Genomic DNA, 16,825 nt, shown 5'->3' on the forward strand with positions numbered 1-16,825 from the left:
GGGTGGTCTTCCCTACTTGCCCTGGGATAAATAGCATCCTCTCATCCTGGTACCCCCTTTCCCTGTGACATTGCTTCAATTTTCTGCCGTATCACCTCCTGTCCTAATATATATGTGCTTGATTTTGTGTTTCTTGTCTATTTCTTTCTACTGGAACATCAGCCCCATGAGTGCAGTGTTATAGGTTTGAGTCTCCTGCCAAATTCATTTGTTGAGGGTTAACTCTTAATACCTCAGAATGTGACCATTTTGGTAAATAAGATCTTTATAGAGATAATCAAATTAAAATGAGGTCATTTTAACCTGATCTGGTGTCCTTATAATCGATGATTGGTATCCTTACAAAAAGGTGAAATTTGAAGACAAAGATATTGGGAAAATGCCATGTGAAGATTTCAGTTATGCTGTCATAAGCCAAGGGACCACCTGATGCTGGGCGAGTGGCCTGGCACAGACCCGCCCTCACAGCCCTCAGAAGGAACTGACCCTGCCCACTTCCTGATCTTGGACTTTCAACCTCCACAGCTGTGAGATAGTACGTTTCTGTTTAAGCTCCTGGTCTGCGGTGCCTTGTTATGTGGCAGCCCTAGCACGCTAAGATAGGCACAGGCCTTCCTTCCTTCCTTCCTTCCTTCCTTCCTTCCTTCCTTCCTTCCTTCCTTCCTTCCTTCCCTTCCTTCCTTCCCTCCCTCCTTCCTTCCTTCCTTCTTTCTCTTTCTCTCTTTCCTTCTATCCTCCCCTCCCCTCCCCTCCCCTCCCCTCCCCTCCCCTCCCCTCCCCTCCCCTCCCCTCCCCTCCCCTCCCCTCCCCTCCCCTCCCCTCCCCTCCCCTCCCTTCCTTCCTTCCTTCCTTCCTTCCTTCCTTCCTTCCTTCCTTCCTTCCTTCCTTCCTTCCCAGTCTAGAACAGGGCCCAGCATTTAGTAGGAAGCACAATGCACAGTTCTTAAATGAATGAACCTTAGCTGTGACATGTAGGAGGTGAAGAAATGAGACCAGAAGCAACGTGAGCAAGATGGCGAAGGGTCTTGAGTGTCAGGGTGAGGGCTTGAACTTTCCCTCCACAGGCAGTGGGGAGCCACGGAAGGTGTTTCAGACGCTTCCTCTGGCTTCATTGCGCAGGTTGGACTCAAAGGGGCCATGTTGGAGGCAGGGAGAACAGGGCAGGGTTGAAGTATTGTTCAGGTGAGCAGTGATGAGGGCTACCTCTTGGGTGACAGTGCAGATGGAGAGGGCCCGCAGAGGGGAGCAAAGGTGTACAGACGTGGGGGTCCGGTAGCTTCAATCTCTTACAGGTCTCACCTGCTACCTTCATGTTTTTCTTGCCCAAAAATCTGTTGCCTGAACTTTTGATCTTTTGCCTGATTAAATACCATCTTTCCCTTTCCCAGTGTGCAAAGCTCACGAGACTTTGGGGAGCATCTGAGACCCCCCTCCTTGGGGGAGTGGGGAAGAGGGCTGTCCCCAAACTGATCACTCTGTGGACAGAGTCCTAAAACAGGTGTTAATGGAGCAGCTACCTAGCACAGTGGGATGGAGGAGACAGAGCCCTCTTTGGGAACCCCTGCTCTGATGGAGGTGATAGGATCTCTGCCCTGGGAGAGAGCTCCACATATGATTGGGGGCCCCAGTAAGAAGCTGCTGCTGAGAGGAGGCCGGGGAAGTCTTCCTGGAAGAAGTGGGCTTGCACAAAGTTTAGAGAAGGAGGGTGCACTAATACGATGGAGAGGAGGGGTGGGCAGAGCAGGAAAGGGCCAAGTAGTAGTCACCTTCTCCTTTCCAGTCCCAGATGAGCTAGCCTGGTGTCTGGACACACAGGTGAATACATGCCCAGCACCGCCTTTTGGTGGGCTAATTAACCATCATGAATCACCCACTTTTAGCAGGGAAAAAAGACTGTTGACAGGGGACAGGAATAGCTTCTAAAACCTCCCTTCATTCCTGCTGCTCTTTCCCCAAATGTCTTAGCAGGCCCTCTGCCTGGAAGGCAAGCATACCCACAGCGCCATCTGCTGGAAAATATCAGAACAGCACTGCAGGCTCTGAGGGCATTTGTGCAAACAGCCCCTGGTTTTCGGTTCTAGGGAAGCCCCAGATGTTGAAGCCAGGATGGAAGGATAGACAGGAACGGGGTTAATGCCTGGGAAGATCCGTATATGCAGCCTGGAGGATTTTGGAGCTTATGAGTAGTGTAGGGGTAGTTAGTTCTGCTTGGGGTGGCTAAGGGAGCCATCATAGACAACTCTCCACCAGATATCGAGGGCTTAGGAGCTGGAGTGACACCATCCTGAGTATCCGGCCCACTCCACCCCTAGTTTAGGAGAGGACACCTCCCAGAAGATTAGCTATGCCTCATTATGTTAATCAGCTTAACAATAACCCACCACCTTCGGACCAACTCTATGCCTCATTATATCATGGAGGACGTGTCCCTTTCTTCCTCCAACCCTGGATCTGGGGTGGCTGGACTTTGGGCGGGTGTTCTGGCTGTCATGGTTGGGAGATTTCCGGAGGTGCTCAGACGGGGATGAGGACAACTGTTTATAGACGCGGGAGAGCTGCGGAGCTGGGCCGGGCTCAGCTTCACACGTCTCCCCATTTCTGGCCAGGATAGAGGTTCACTGAACCAAAGGAGCCCAGGTTTCCTGGGGGCCTGCAGTGGCTAGGAGGGGACTGGCAACCACAGGACAGAGGGTCCAGGAGACCCCGAGACCCAAACCACGGGGCCCACCTCTTCTCTCCTAGAGAGTTCGCAGAAAGAACCCAAGGGCTCTGAGTTTCTGAGCATGATTTTCAGAGTGTGAGGGGGCTAGGAGACCCTTGTCATCCGGTGAGAAGCACACACATACATAAATGGCTTTCACAAGATGCAGAATGGGAGAAAAGAACAAAGAAGCGAGTTTCTTACAAAGGTGGAGGTGTGCCTGGCTCACAGAAGTCAGGGAGGTGCTTAAAGGGACTTCATGTTTCCCAACAACCTAGAACTGTGGTGGGGGTCAGAGAAAGGGCTTGTCTATCTCAGTGGAAGCCCATTACCCAGCAAAGATCATCCAGGAGAGCCATGCCTGTGGTCTTTCTTTCTTTCTTTCTTTTTTTTTTTATTCAGTGAGAGAAGGGGAGGCAGAGACGGACTCCTGCATGCGCCTTGACTGGGATACACCCGGCAAGCTCACTAGGGGGGTGATACTCTGCCTATCTGGGGGTTGTTCCATTGCTCAGGAATGGAGCTCTTCTTAGCGCCTGAGGCAGAGGTCATGGAGCCATCTTCAGCACCTGGAGCCAACTCTGTCTAATTGAACCACGGCTTTAAGAAGGGAAGAGAGAGAGAGAAGCGAGAGGGAGAGGAGTGGAGAAGCAGATGAGTGCTTCTCCTGTGTGTCTTAACTGGGAATCAAACCTGGGACATCCACACACTGGGCCAATGCTGTACCACTGAGCCAACTGGCCAGGGCTGTGAACAATATTTCGCTGTGACCTTTTCAGCCTCAGCCTGTTGGCTCCCTGAATGATTCCTATAAGGGGTTGGTAACACATTGCGGCAATGGTTTTGGCCTGTGAGGAATTCCTATTTTAGTCAACCGTTCTCCCTGAAGGGTGCAAAGCGATGATTGATTTTGCAGAAACAAGGTAAGCTGCTAAAGGATTTCCAAATGAGCCTTGTGTGTGATTTTGGGATCAGTGCATGGTGGTTCCAAGACAAAGTGGTGACTGGTGATGATTTTCACACAAATCTGTTGTGTGATCACTAATGGCTTCTGATAAAATTTGGCAATGTGCAAAGCAGCTCTGCAAAGACATTGCAGCAGGTGCTCTCCGGGCCTCGCCACGTCCCCTCTGCTCATTTCCCCGCTGTGCCCATGGACTGGACACCTGCCAGTACGTGCATGTCTGCCTGGCGGCTTTCTTTAACTGCAGAGGTCAGCTCGGCCGGTGCTTGTGGCAGGCCGGAAGTGCCAGGGAACGAATGGCGCTGGGGTGACCCTCACCCAGTGACTGAGTAGAGCTGGTGCACCCCCATTGCTTCCCAGAGTTCCCAGTGGGATGAAAGTCCACACCCATGTAGTGACCCGCTTTACTGTTGTCATTCCTGTCCCTATTCTACTTCCTCACTCGCTTGTGAGTGTTTCCTGGGGTCACACAAATCCACAATTTGCACTGAAGCCTTATCTCAGGCTCTGCTTCTGGGGGAACTACTGGAACCAACTTGTCCCAATTTCTCCCTGGCTTGCCCTAGTTTTGACACTGGAAAGTCCCTACCTGCCTCAGCCCCAGGTGAACTGGGATAGCCGGTCACCCTGGGGAATCCCAAACCAAGTCAGAAGTGACCACACCGCAGCAAGCAGTGTGGTCATTGGACCACTAGTTGGAATGACAGCTACTAGCTTCGAGAACAAAAGAGCAGACACAGATATAATTTTGTCATATCATCAGGTTCAACAGATTTTATGAGCTAAAAGCCTATAAAAGAACAGTAGCCACCATTTACAAATAAGCTATTCCTTTGAGGATACACACACATCCCCCTGGGGGCATGGTTTGCTAATTATTGATGGACATTAGACGATGGATGTCCAGGACTTCCATGATGTCTATCTACCTAACTGGCTACCAGGCAAAAAGGCGATGTGTATTTCAAGAACAAGAAGTGTCACAGGCACCATGGGGACGTTACGGGGGGAGCAGGTGAGGGGACGGGGCAGCACATTGTAGGCACTTGAGGCTCCAAGGGGGGCAAGCACCAGCCATGCCACTTGAGCCAAAGCCACCTGGGCAAAGAGTGAAACTACACGGCGTGTGTCACCACAGTCGACCACATTGAGACAAGGCGCTTTGCCTTGGGAAGCGGTTGTAAGCTCAAGACCACTGGCTTGTGGCCAAGGAGGTTTGCAGCATGAACAGGAGAAATTCCACTCTGTCAGGTAACCTGGGAGACAGTGCTGTTGAGAGACTAAGGTCACCAGGCTGGGGGCCGGGCAAGCATGCGGCTCAGGGGGCTCCATCACAGGGGCCAGGGTTGCCGCTGAGCTCCTGATCTGAGGACAGGTCTCTGCTCATCAGATTCTCCAGCTGCAAAATGCTGCCCACACCCTGTCCAGGTTGTTTTAACAGCGGCCCCGTGGAGCGTGCACGGCTCACGACCGCACCCATTCCCTTTTCATTGATTTCTCTAGTCCCTGCTAGGGTGGGGAGTGGGGGAAGATCTCCCATACGCTAGGCAATGAGCACACAGCTCATTCCCGGGGTAGCAATGCCCCTCTCGCCCCCTTCCCAGGGCACTAAGGATGTGGAATGCACTTGTGTCTGGGGACCACTCGGAGACGCTCCCATATGCAAATCGTGAGAGGCAGCATTTGGACCTGGCAATGGCAGGTGCCTGAGTGTCCACGGCTTCCAGCCAGGATGGGGTGCAGGGCAGCCCGTTGCCAGGGGTGGGCCACACACAGATTGGGGGTGACCCCTTTCCCCCTTTCCTCTCAATGGGAGTCCCTGCCAAGGAAGAGAAGGGGAACGGTAGCCAAGAGAGGAAGACACCACCTTCAAGTAAGGGTAGGGACCAACAGGGGCAAGTCAGGATTGAGAAGAAACTTCCAGAAGCCTTTTCTGACAGCTGTCCCAAGGGAACCAGCTGGAAAGAGGAGAGACCCTTGCTTTCTCAACAGCCGAGGAACAGGTGAAAACCCACCAGCAGCTGGTCTGGAACCACTATCCCGTTCGCCAGTCACAGCAGCGGAGGACAGTAGACATCATTCTCTCTGTCCACAGGCAGGGGCAGCTGGGAAGACACAGGTGCCGCCCAAACCAGTGCTGCTTCTTCCCAAGCCCGGTGTCGGTCTGCCGACGCGTGGGCCCTGTTCTCCTCGGATCTGGAGCTGGCCTCCTCAGCTGAGGGCCCTCAGGGAGGGGACGCCGCCTCTGTGTGCGGTGGGAAGTTGGGCCCTTGAAGGCTTTGTTGTAGGGATGCCCCTGCTCCACCTTGACTAACAGGCCCCCAGCAGAAGCTCCCACCCGGGTCCCATGCTGCCGTCACTCTGGCTGCAGAGCACCGCGCACTGCTGTGGTCAGCCTTACTCACCCCATCGCTGTCAGGGAGCTCGGGGGCCGGCCTTTAGTGTGAATGGCACCTCAGCAGTGCTGGTCTGAGGCCACACGCACAGGTGGCAAGACCACACGTTGGGGATCTGGCCGGTGGAATGCCAGGGGGTGTGGAAGTAGTTCGTGGAGCAGACGTTCCTCAGATGCTCCTCGTCAGGCTGCACAAGGATCGAACGCCATCTGAGAAGGTCACCAGGCTACCCTGGTGTGCCTGGCACACAGTAGGCTCCCAACAGAAGCTTTTTGAATGTCATGGCCTGAAGAACCCTAAGGGAGGTCTAGACCTGCATTTTCTAGACTGAATAACCCGGGAAGAGCAACCTTCTGAGTCACCTCATTAGAGACAGACAATTACATATAATTGGGACCAGGTCATCCTGACCTAAAGAAACCTGTTTTCCCCAACATACTTGCCTGCAAGGCATTTTCTTATGAATTGCTAGTTCACATATCAACCAAGGAACAGTGTTGGAAATGCTGATCTAGTGTAACCTCATTCTATGAAAGATGAACCGGGGCCCAGAGAAAGCAAGCGACTTGCCGAAAGTCACACAGCACCCTGGTGGTGGAGTTTGGATCGATTCTTAAGCCCCCTAGCTCTCCGATCACTGTTTTTTCCCACTGAAGGCCAGCTTTGTTGGACAGCGTCCTTAGGCATTTGTACTCTCCTGTGTCATTGGCCAGCAGGGTGTGAAGTCCCCTGCGCATGATTAGAAAGTAAGGCCTGGTTTAACAAAGAATCCAGATTAAGCCAAATTAATCTCAGTCACAGGAGCAATGAATGGTTCATCTACTTGAGAACCTTTGGAACCATTTTAGTTTGAATGTGGGCACCAATTACCCAAGATGCTTATCTTTTCTTTAAAGCTGGTCCCTTCTGTCCTCTGTTTGGCAATCCTGGGGGCACATTCCTGAGACTGTTTGCCATTGCAATGCCTCTGAAGCTTTTTGTTTTTAAAAAAATGTCTCTTGTTCAGACATCCTTGGGTCACTTGAAATCAAGGAAGATTTGTTCCTCTGCACCTTTGGGTGTTGGGCAAGGCCAGCCAGGGAGTGCGGAGGTCAGCAATTTGCTTGTGCATCAAAGTTGTCCAGAGTTCCAGCTGCTGCTACTGGGTCAGGGTCTGAGCTGTTTCTCGCAGAAGCGGGGTGGTGTGCCCACAGCCTTGTTGGGCTTCTTGGATACTACTTCCAGATGTCTTGTTCCACAAGGGGCAGATGCTGGGTCACCTTGATCCTCACTCTGTTCCCCCCTCCCCCCATTCCCTCTCGACATTGTCCACACTGAGCCTGGAGACCTAGAATCAAGTTTGGACAGCCCAGTCCAATCTGGTTGTGTTAGAAGAGGAAAGAGGCCCAGAAAACACATGTGACTTGTTCAAGGTCCCCCAGATAATTAGAGCAAATCCATGGTCACTAATATGAAAATAGCTCAGAGACACAGAATCTGGGAAAGTCAGAGTGGGGGGAAACCCCCAGCTCCAGGACACCCAGAGAGGAGATGCCATTTGCTTAAACAAGTTGGAGGTGTTTTAACTGTCAGCCTGACAATCTTTCCATTAATGGTGGACCATAAAGGTTATGCCATGCCCCTCCCTCCTTACTCCAGAGCCAGAGCCCCAGCGCTGCTGGCTGCACAGCTGCAGAAGTGTTATTTGGCAAGTGTGTGTGTGTAGGGAGATGACAAGGCTGTCCTCACACCTGCTCAAGGCCTTGAGCAAGAGACCCTAGAGACCTTATCCCTGCTGATGATACTGACTTTGAGCCAACACCCCCACTGGTATCCTGTCCCATCTGGGGTGTTGGTGGCCACTCTGTTGGTGACTGCCTGGCGGGCTCCTGCTCAGAGGGTGACAACAGAAACAGCCAAGCAGCTGAAGGGATTTTTATATTAAGTCTCCAGCCCCGTCCCCTCCCTTGGGGGTGGGTCCCCCTCAGAGGGACTGGTACAGAGGGAGGCCCTGAGGTGATGTCATAGCTCAGGAGGAGGTCAGGGAGGGCTCTGCAGGGGGGTCCTTGCAGGGGCAGCGTACACATCCCAGTGGGGGCTGCCTTTCCTCCAGACCTGGAGGCTGTTCTGCAGGCCCCTTCTCTCCCTAAGCTCCTGCTGAAGACTGAGCATTTCTTGAGTCTTCCAGACTGAGACTTGTGCTGGGGTCCACAGGTCCTCCACGGGCCAGTTTGATCTATGGGACCCTCCATATTTCTTGGAAGGGGGAAGTTAGTGCCAGGGCCGTGGGGCCTGATGGGACCACTGAATGAGACGAAATTAAGGCCTGGAGAGGGGCACGGTTGCGGGCTGTGCGGGTTCAGCATAGGATCCCAAGCCAGTGGGCTGCCTTGGCGAGGTCCAGACCTACCTCCAGGGGAGTGTGTGGGGCACAGGTTACCGGGCAGCAGCCAGGAGGGAATCTGCATCTGCAACCTAGATGTCACCACACAGCATCATGAGGTGGGCCTGAGAGAGGGAAGTCCCCAGGGCCTCTCTTCCTGAAGCTTCTTCCAAGAGTCTTTCATTTCATTGAATAAATCACATCTCCTGACGTTGCTGCCCCAAATGCACTGCAGCCAAGCATGCTTCTCTGTTGCAAAGAAGGCCCCTCTCCCACACAGTGTGACCTGACTAGGCAGCACCCCACTGTCCCAGAATGCAGCTGACATAGGGTGCCTCCCTAGCCCCTCAGCACAAGTCGATAGAGTTTGCATTATGCAACTCCTGAAAATGTGTAAATTATTCAAGATGTCGTCTGATTTCTCCACTGACTTCCTTGACTACATCTATTCTTTTGGGACTATTTTTGCACAGATGGCCGCTTAATTCTAACACCTCAGCTTGCAGGGTGGCTCTCCCTTGTCCTGGTCACCTCCTCTTAGCTAGGAAGTCACAAATAATCTGCAAACCAATACTAAAATATATGAAGGGCTTCCAAGCCACAAGAAAAGGCCCTGGGTGACACTTTTGTAAAGTGTTGGGAAGGATGGTTCTCTCCTCAGTTTGTAAGCGGGATTTAGGGGTCTTGGGCTGTCACCATGGAGACAAGTGCCTATCCCACAATGCAGCAGGCAGAAGTGATTGTACCACGTGCCTAGCTGCAAAGCATGCAGGTCTGGTTACTCGCAGTTTGGAGATTGGCTCATCCACCCTCTTATTGGAGGGGGGCATTGCCCACGTGACCCTCCCCCGGAGGGAGCCCAGGTTTAAGTTGTATTCCGTCTCTATCCCCAGGGGCAGTAAACTCCACAGCAGCCCCCCATGTCCAGGCAGAAGGAACCTGGGAACCTTCTAGATACCTCGTCCAACTCTCTCCCCTCACCCACTGGTCTTACAGGTTGGGAAACTGAGGTCCAGATCAGGGTCATGGTCTGTCTGGCCTTAAGTTGCACAGCTAGCAAAGTTGGGATTGAATTCAGGCCTCCTGACTGCCAGTCCGGAGCTCTTCCTAGCAACTGATATATTGGCTACAGCTTCAAGTGTCCCCCCTGCCAGGTCGGAACTGGCCCGTCCCCTCCTCCCTGCGCAGCCAGCTTCCTTCCCCCTACACGTAGTTGGGGTTATAGCAGAGCATGTTGAACTCCAGGCTCTCATCCCAGTGCCGCAGCAGCACGAACAGCTGCAGGGCAGTGGCCGTGAGCGCGCCCAGCGAGCGGCCCTCGGGCACCTCCTGCTGCTCCAGCCACGAGCTGGCCTTGGCGGCCACCAGCTCCCACTCCACGAAGTAGGACGCCGAGCTGTGCTCCAGCCACGCCAGCGCCACCACCGTGGCCCACAGCTTCCCTGTGTGTTCTACCCCAGCCGCGAGCTCGTCGCTCGGCTTGTCCTCTGCCACAGGCTCCTCTGAGAAGGTGTCACCGGGCGGGTGCCGCAGTGAGGGGCTGGTGCCGGGCTGGGGACTGGGCGTCTTAGACTCGGGCTGGCGGGCTGTGAGGGACACTCGGTGGCAGGCGAAGGGCGAGGTCCACTTCAGCTTGTCCATAGGGATGTGGATGGCCTCACAGAAGGCTTGGTTAAACAGGAAGGCTCCGGAGGCCAGCTGCAGAGACACCTGTGTGGGGGGAGCCCCTCAGTGGGCCCGTGGAGCCCCGGACTGCACAAAGGTCTGGGTCCTCATAGGCCACCATTCACCTCCCCCGGCTCTCCCCTCCTTCCTGGGGGGTCTGCGGGCCGCCCAGCCTGGCTGAGCCCATCCGTCCTTTGTCCGACGGGCACTTCAGACTGACCACTCTCCAAGCCCAGCGGAGCACCTTCACTCCCAGCCTGCCTCTCATTCTGGGCAGGTGGGGCTCCTCGGCCCCTGGGACCGCCCTCTGCCATCAGGCAGGCTCTGGGCCGCTCACCTCCCTCTTCCCCCCTCCACGCCAGTGAGTTTCCAAGTCCTAGCAGGTCTGCTCTCTAACGTCCCTGCATTCCACCCTCAGCCTCCTCGTGTTGTCCCTGCTTCTACTTTCCTCCCCCTCCATCTTTCCTACAGCCTGAGGGGCCTTTGTGGGGCATAGATCTTTGGAGACCATCAGTTCAGTGGCTTCAGTTTTTCCTTAGAGTAAGAACTGCAGTCTCTAGCTCCCGCTCCCTCTCTCCACTCTCTAGGCTGTCGGCCAGCACGCCTTACCCTTCAGGTCTCGGCTTAACCATCCCAGTCTTTAGGAAGCCATGCTTCATTCCGCCCTGACCGCAAGCTGGGGCGGGGGGACGGGGGGAGGCTCCAGCCGCCTCAGTGCCCCAGCACACCCGACCTCTCCTGTTACAACACCCTGGAGCAGAACAGCCTGGCTCTTGTCTGTGCCCCCACTAGACACTAGTGCCATGAGCTCAGGACTATGCTTATCTAGTTCAAGGTTGTCTCCCAGGGTCCAGATCTGCAACTACTGCACCTGGCTCAACTAGGCCTTGTTGAATGCACAGGGGCACAGTGCTCCGTTGCCCTGATGTTGGAAAGGCACCATGCACTTGGGCGTGCAGGGACCGGAGCTATGTGGGGAAGCTCAGACCATGTCCCTCCTTCTAGCACCCTCTGCTCCCTTTGACCCGCTGGCCCCAGATGTGGCAGGACCACACTCCCTTGTTCCTCAGAGCCACTTGCTAAACCCGGTGCATGTCCCTGGGGTGTGAATTTTACTCACCTGAGATCATTTCAAAGCTTATTTTTATGTTTAGAAAAACAGACATAGATGGTGGAGCAGAATGTAAAATTCCCATAAAGTTTTTAAAAGGTTGCAGATTGCAAAGAGTTGTCACGATGCTGGCGCTGCTTCTAGCAACACTCCTAGACCCCAACGGGAGGGGGGAGACTCATGCGACCCCCTCTGCCTTGCTGACTGTGGGTGGGAAGCTCTAGGCCTTCCCTTCCCCGAGATGGAGCAGGGCAGGGGGCTCACAGGAAGGCCCCTGGGTGGCGTGGCAGGGTCTGGGGTACTCACCAGTGGGATGTAGTCCAAGCTCTGGCTCCCTGGGACTGACTCTGGAGCCCTGGTCAGCGGCTTCTTCAGGAAGCCCTTGGCCGCTTGAGTCAGCAGCCTGGACTTTTTGAGGTTCAGCCTGTGCGGGTGGAGCCAGGGAAAAGTGGCCACAGCCACTCTGGGGGTGACCCTGATCAGCCCTCCCACCCAGCGCTCACTCAGCAACCTCTGAAAGTCAGGCCAGAAGAGACCTGACAGATGGTTTCTCTCATCTCCTCCTTTGCCAGCTGGGGAAACTGAGGCCCAGTGGGTGCATTTCCCCTGAGTCCCTCAGGGAGTTAGCAGCAGCCTAGACAAGGACCAGGCTAGTGTTCTTTTTATGAGTCTCTTTGGATAGCATGTTTTTGTTCAGCCTAGAGGCCAGGGTGTCTCATGCCGGCCCTCTCGGGGGGTCACATTTGCAAAGGGACCACATTGTGGGAGATGAACCACACGGGGGTGGGAGGAGGAGAGTTTCTCTGCAGTGGGTTACCTAGAAGACAGTGACATCTCTGGATTGGGGGGGGGTTTGGCATAGTTTGGATTGTTCATTTCCGTCTAAATGTCAGGCTGGGCCTGCCTTTGGCCTTCCAAGCCAGGGATGGCCCCTGCAAAATGTGTGGCAGTCGAGTGGACTCCAATGGAAACCCCACGTACCTGGTTCCAAACAGGGTCTCAGAGGGCTTCAAGGAAGAAAGGGTGCTGGTGGCCAGGCTCAGCAGGGGACCTGCAGAGCCACAGAATGACAGCTGTTGCCTGACAGAGGACTTTGTCCAACTGCTCGTTGCCCAGCTGGGGAAACGAGGTCCAGAGGGGACCAGGGATCTGAGATGCACCCCTAGGATCTGAGATGAACATTAGGCTGCAGGGCTTTCTGACCCGGTCAGTATGGGAGGGGCGAAGTATATGGCTCTATGTGTAAGAAACGGGCCTCCAAGTTTCCTTGGCTGGTGACCCCCGTGAGGGTAGTGAGGGCTTTATATCAACAACCCCCCTTGGCCCTGAGTGGGGACATTGATTTCCTTCCTGGCACATTGCTAGAAGATTCTTGGCATAGTGAGGTAGTGGAATGGCCTCTCAGCTAGGAGTTGGGAGACCCGATTCTAGGCCTGGCTCTGTTACTGACTTGCCCTTGGGCAAGTCACCTTACCTCTCTGAGTCTCAGTTTTCTGGTCTTTAAATTGGGGGTATTCCTATTTATCTTGCACAGGGAGCTTAGAGGAATAAATGACCGACTGAGGACTGTTAGGCTAAGACACTCTCCGGGCCCAAGGCTCAGTCACTGTCACATATATTCAGTAAGGAGGGAGCCGGCTGACTGTCCACTTACCTTCCGAAGCAGTGTGCTTCTCACGGCTTGGGGACGTGGTCTCTCTGCAGGGCGCAGCGGGGCTCTCCTCCACATCTACAATGGAGGGAAGCCAGTGAGGCCTGGGCTCCCCTGGCTCTCGCTTTCTCACCTTCCACCCCCTCCCCAAAGAGTGATGGCTAAATTCACAGAACCTAGGGGTGGGTGGGCTGGGAGAGCAAGGTCAGGGGTTCCATCCCTACCTGGATGGACCTTCATCTTGCAAAGTTAACACCATTGCTCCATCATAAGAGTCAGAATGCCTGGGTCCCGGCCCCAGCTCCCACACTGACTAGCTGCATGGCTCTGGCGAAGTTACTTCCTTCATAAGTTTTGATTGTGAATTAGGGATAACAGTATCTAGCTCACAGTGTTGTAACGATTCAGTGAGATAATACACAGATAGTGCTTAGTGCTTGGCTCATAGTAAGTGCTCAATAAAATCCTGAGCTACAGATCCATCAGGGAAACAGGAGCAGGTCAGGGGCTGAGGGTGGGAGTTGGCGGTGGGGGAGAGGTGGGCATGAGGCACCAGGTCTATGCCTCATTGCGGAGGGGCTTATACCAGCTCTCTAGGAGGCACCAGAACATGGAACTGACTTGTCAGAGGGCTCTGAGCCTCAGTTTTCCCATCTGAAAAATGGGGGTAATAATTTACCCCCATAGTTTGTTCAAAATGTATAATTGGAGTGATTATTCTTGGATTATCATTTCAAGAGATGGAGAGTGATGAGCAATATACTATAAAAGAGTAAAACAGGCCCTTGCCAGTTGGCTCAGTGATAAAGCATCGGCCTGGCATGCAGGAGTCCTGGGTTTGATTCCCAGCCAGGGCACACAGGAGAAGTGCCCATCTGCTTCTCCACCCCTTCCCCTCTCCTTCCTCTCTCTCTCTTCCCCTCCTGCAGCTGAGGCTCCATTGGAGCAAAGTTGGCCCTGGCGCTGAGGATGGCTCTGTGGCCTCTGCCTCAGGCACTAGAATGGCTCCGGTTGCAACAGAGCAATGCCCCAGATGGGCAGAGCATCGCCCCCTGGTGGGCGTGCCAGGTGGATCCCAGTTGGGCTTATGCGGGAGTCTGTCTGACTGCCTCCCCATTTCCAACTTCAGAAAAATACAAACAACAACAACAACAACAAAAGAGTAAAACAAATTATGGAAAAAGCTTCGTGCACAAATATGTCATCTAAGCCTCTGGTCCGCTAGGAGACCATCATGAGCTCCAAGGGGTCTAAGAAGCTCTGTCTATCGTTGGGTGTTCAGGGAAGCATGGGAGAGAACTAGTGACCGAATGCCTGAGGCAGCCAGGAGGCAAATAGCATGGTGGTTAACCTCCTGGGCTCTGGAGCCAGACACTGTGGGTTCAAGTCTTGGCTCTACCATGTATCAGCTGTGTGATCTTGAGCAAGTCACTTAACCTCTCTGAGCCTCAGTTTTCTCCTCTCTTGATGTGGACAATAAAAGAAATCACCTTGGATAAGTGTGAAGAGTCATGGGTAATTGGGACAGTGCCTAGCACCCAGGAAACTCTCAGTACGTATCAGCTATTTTCACCCTTGGGGAGGGAAAGGGCTTGGGATAGAATAATAGCCTAGAAGTCATAGATACTTGGGTCTGAATCAGAGGACAATTGGAAAGAAGAGCTCTGTGACTTTGATGGAAGCCGTGGCCCACCAGGAGCTGCGCTATGGAGAAAGGAAAGGAATTTCTCTAGCTTGGAGGCTCAGCGAGACTCAGCGGTAGAGCAGATTATCCAGTTCTGGAGGCTTTGAAGGACCCATAGGGTTGGCAGAATTCTTTAATTCTAAAGAGCTTCTCTACCCCCTCACACACTGTTCCTTTTTTACCCCATCAGTGCCTGTGAGACCTTTCTAGTCCCTCAGATTAAAAAATTTCTTTATGATCTGGGTATCTGGGCTTGTGGCCAGGTGGGACCTCTAATGTCCTTCCTCTCTGTGCCCAGAAGAAGATAGGAGGTCTCCACTGTACACAGGAGGGCACGAAGAAAGGGGTTAGGACTAGTGCAGCAGTTAGGCTGTCTTTAGAGGGACAGAAAGATGTGCAGACACTCAGGATGCAGAGAGTGAAAGCCATCCAGTGAATAAGTGCAAAGTCACAAAACAGTCAAATCACGGATCTTCTAGGACCCACGCTGCAGGCACGATGAAATCAGGTGAAGGCGGAAAGGAAGCTTTTGGGGACCCTAAATAAAGCAGATGGTTGGACCCCAAACAGGCAGTCCTGCCTCTCTGCTCTTCACTTTCCCCCTATTTATTAAGTTTGCAGATATCTGGTGCCTGGAGGCAGGGAGCAGCCTTCAAAAGGGGTCGGCAGGCCTTCAAAGGGGAGAGGTGAAGGGATGGTGTGGGCAAGCGGGCAGGGAGCCCATGGTGGCTGCTCAGTCACGCTGTGTTAGGGATCTAAGAGTGGCATTCTTGAGCCATGCACCCCTCTGCCTGGCCCCTTCCTGACCCTGCAAGGACCTAGGGTCCAGACTTAGAGCGAGGCCCCCAGGCCCTTGGACACAAGGATGCCATGACTCAGGACCTCAGGCTCCAGGGCACGCCCCAAGTGGCTCTTACTTAGGTTCTGAAATGTGTCAGGTCCTGCTGCTGAGTCCTCCCCGAACATGGTCTGGGGCCGTCCGAAGCCAGCAGCGCTGCTCCTCCACTGCTGGGTCAGGCCCCGAGAGCTGACCATCCGCAATGCAGTGCCTTCATGAAGACAGGAGAGGGGGTCAGGTGGGCACGACTGTGCCCGTCCTTTGCCTCCTTTGCAAGGCCAGCAGGAATGATTCTGGCTTCCGTTTATCAATGATCCAAAGACAGGGAGGCACTCTACAAGGTGAGGCCATAAGCTTTGGAGCCAGAATGACCTGGGTTTGAACCCCAGACCCATCTTTTAGAGGGGTGCTGACCACTCTGAGCCTCAGTTTCTGTATCTGGAAAATGGGGATAAGAATACCTACCTTGCCAGGTAACTACTACTGCTGAGTTCATATTCAGAGTGCCGCAATGTTTTCTACTTTCTTAAAAGGCTGGTTTTCTCAAGGAACACCCCATTTCCCTTCTTTCCCAGTTTGCTGTCTCAGAGACCCAGGTCCCACTTCCTCCTGCCACAGGCGGGTCCCTGAAGTCCCAGGGCACCACCAGTGGGGGATGGATGGAAGAGAGATGAAACTACAGCACCCAAGTGTGTTCAGGGGAACCCCACTCTAGGAGAACACTAGTCTGTAAGTTATTCTTTAAAGGGCGAAGAGTTCTATTGGGGAATAAACTCTGAAGCCGCTGCATACTATAGTCTGTTCTCTGATTCTCCTGATGTGTATGAATATCCTAAGGCTCGGAGAAGTTCTGCTGCAAAGAAAGCTTCTGAGCTTTATGTAGTTCAGTGGTTCCTAAATGTTTCCTCCAGATCTGGTATTTCCTAGTTTTGTGCTGAATGGCCATTAATGGGACAGGGAACTAGGGCTCTAGTTTTCCGGAACATACTTTGGGAAGTGCCAACTCATGCCTGAGGGGACGGTGGGACTTGGGTTAAGATAGATGCCAGGTCCCTGACTCTTCCAGATTGTGGCTACAGAAGCTGGGGGGGGGGGGACTGTCAGAGATGGGTGGGAGGGGTGGACATCCTGAATAAGCATGTCACGCAGGATGGTGATGCACTGTGAACAGGAATGGCCTGTGGTGCAGCAGCCTGGCTGCTGGCCAGACCCTGAAGAGAGAACAATGATGATCATGAACAAAAGATGCGTGGCAGGGTGGGGGTGGGGAGAAGGGTACAGGGCAGGGGGGGGATAAGGAGGGCACATGCATTGTGTTTTCCAATGCATTTTTTTCAGGAGATCTGCTAAAAAAAAAAAAAGGAACTATAAAGGACAAGAAATGTAATCCAGGAAATGAAAAGTACATATAGTTCACAGACATGAAAAACATCTGACAAAAAGACTAAAAACT

General features: G+C 53.5%; 1 protein-coding gene across 1 annotated transcript in view; it reads right to left on the bottom strand.

Annotated features, from left to right (window-relative positions):
- Positions 1–4,410: 4,410 nt before the first annotated feature.
- VWA5B1 (von Willebrand factor A domain containing 5B1) overlaps positions 4,411–16,825 on the bottom strand; it is a 46,265-nt gene continuing 33,850 nt past the window's right edge. Inside the window, exons 18-22 of the mRNA XM_066270238.1 lie at positions 15,452–15,583; positions 12,854–12,928; positions 12,181–12,250; positions 11,506–11,623; positions 4,411–10,133 (exon numbers count right to left, since the gene is read on the bottom strand). Of these exons, the coding sequence (XP_066126335.1) occupies positions 9,627–10,133; positions 11,506–11,623; positions 12,181–12,250; positions 12,854–12,928; positions 15,452–15,583 (902 nt within the window). The 3' untranslated portion in view covers positions 4,411–9,626. The remainder of the gene's footprint in view (positions 10,134–11,505; positions 11,624–12,180; positions 12,251–12,853; positions 12,929–15,451; positions 15,584–16,825) is intronic.

This window comes from Saccopteryx bilineata, chromosome 3 (assembly GCF_036850765.1).
Source record: "Saccopteryx bilineata isolate mSacBil1 chromosome 3, mSacBil1_pri_phased_curated, whole genome shotgun sequence".
In the NCBI taxonomy this organism is placed as follows: domain Eukaryota; kingdom Metazoa; phylum Chordata; class Mammalia; order Chiroptera; family Emballonuridae; genus Saccopteryx; species Saccopteryx bilineata.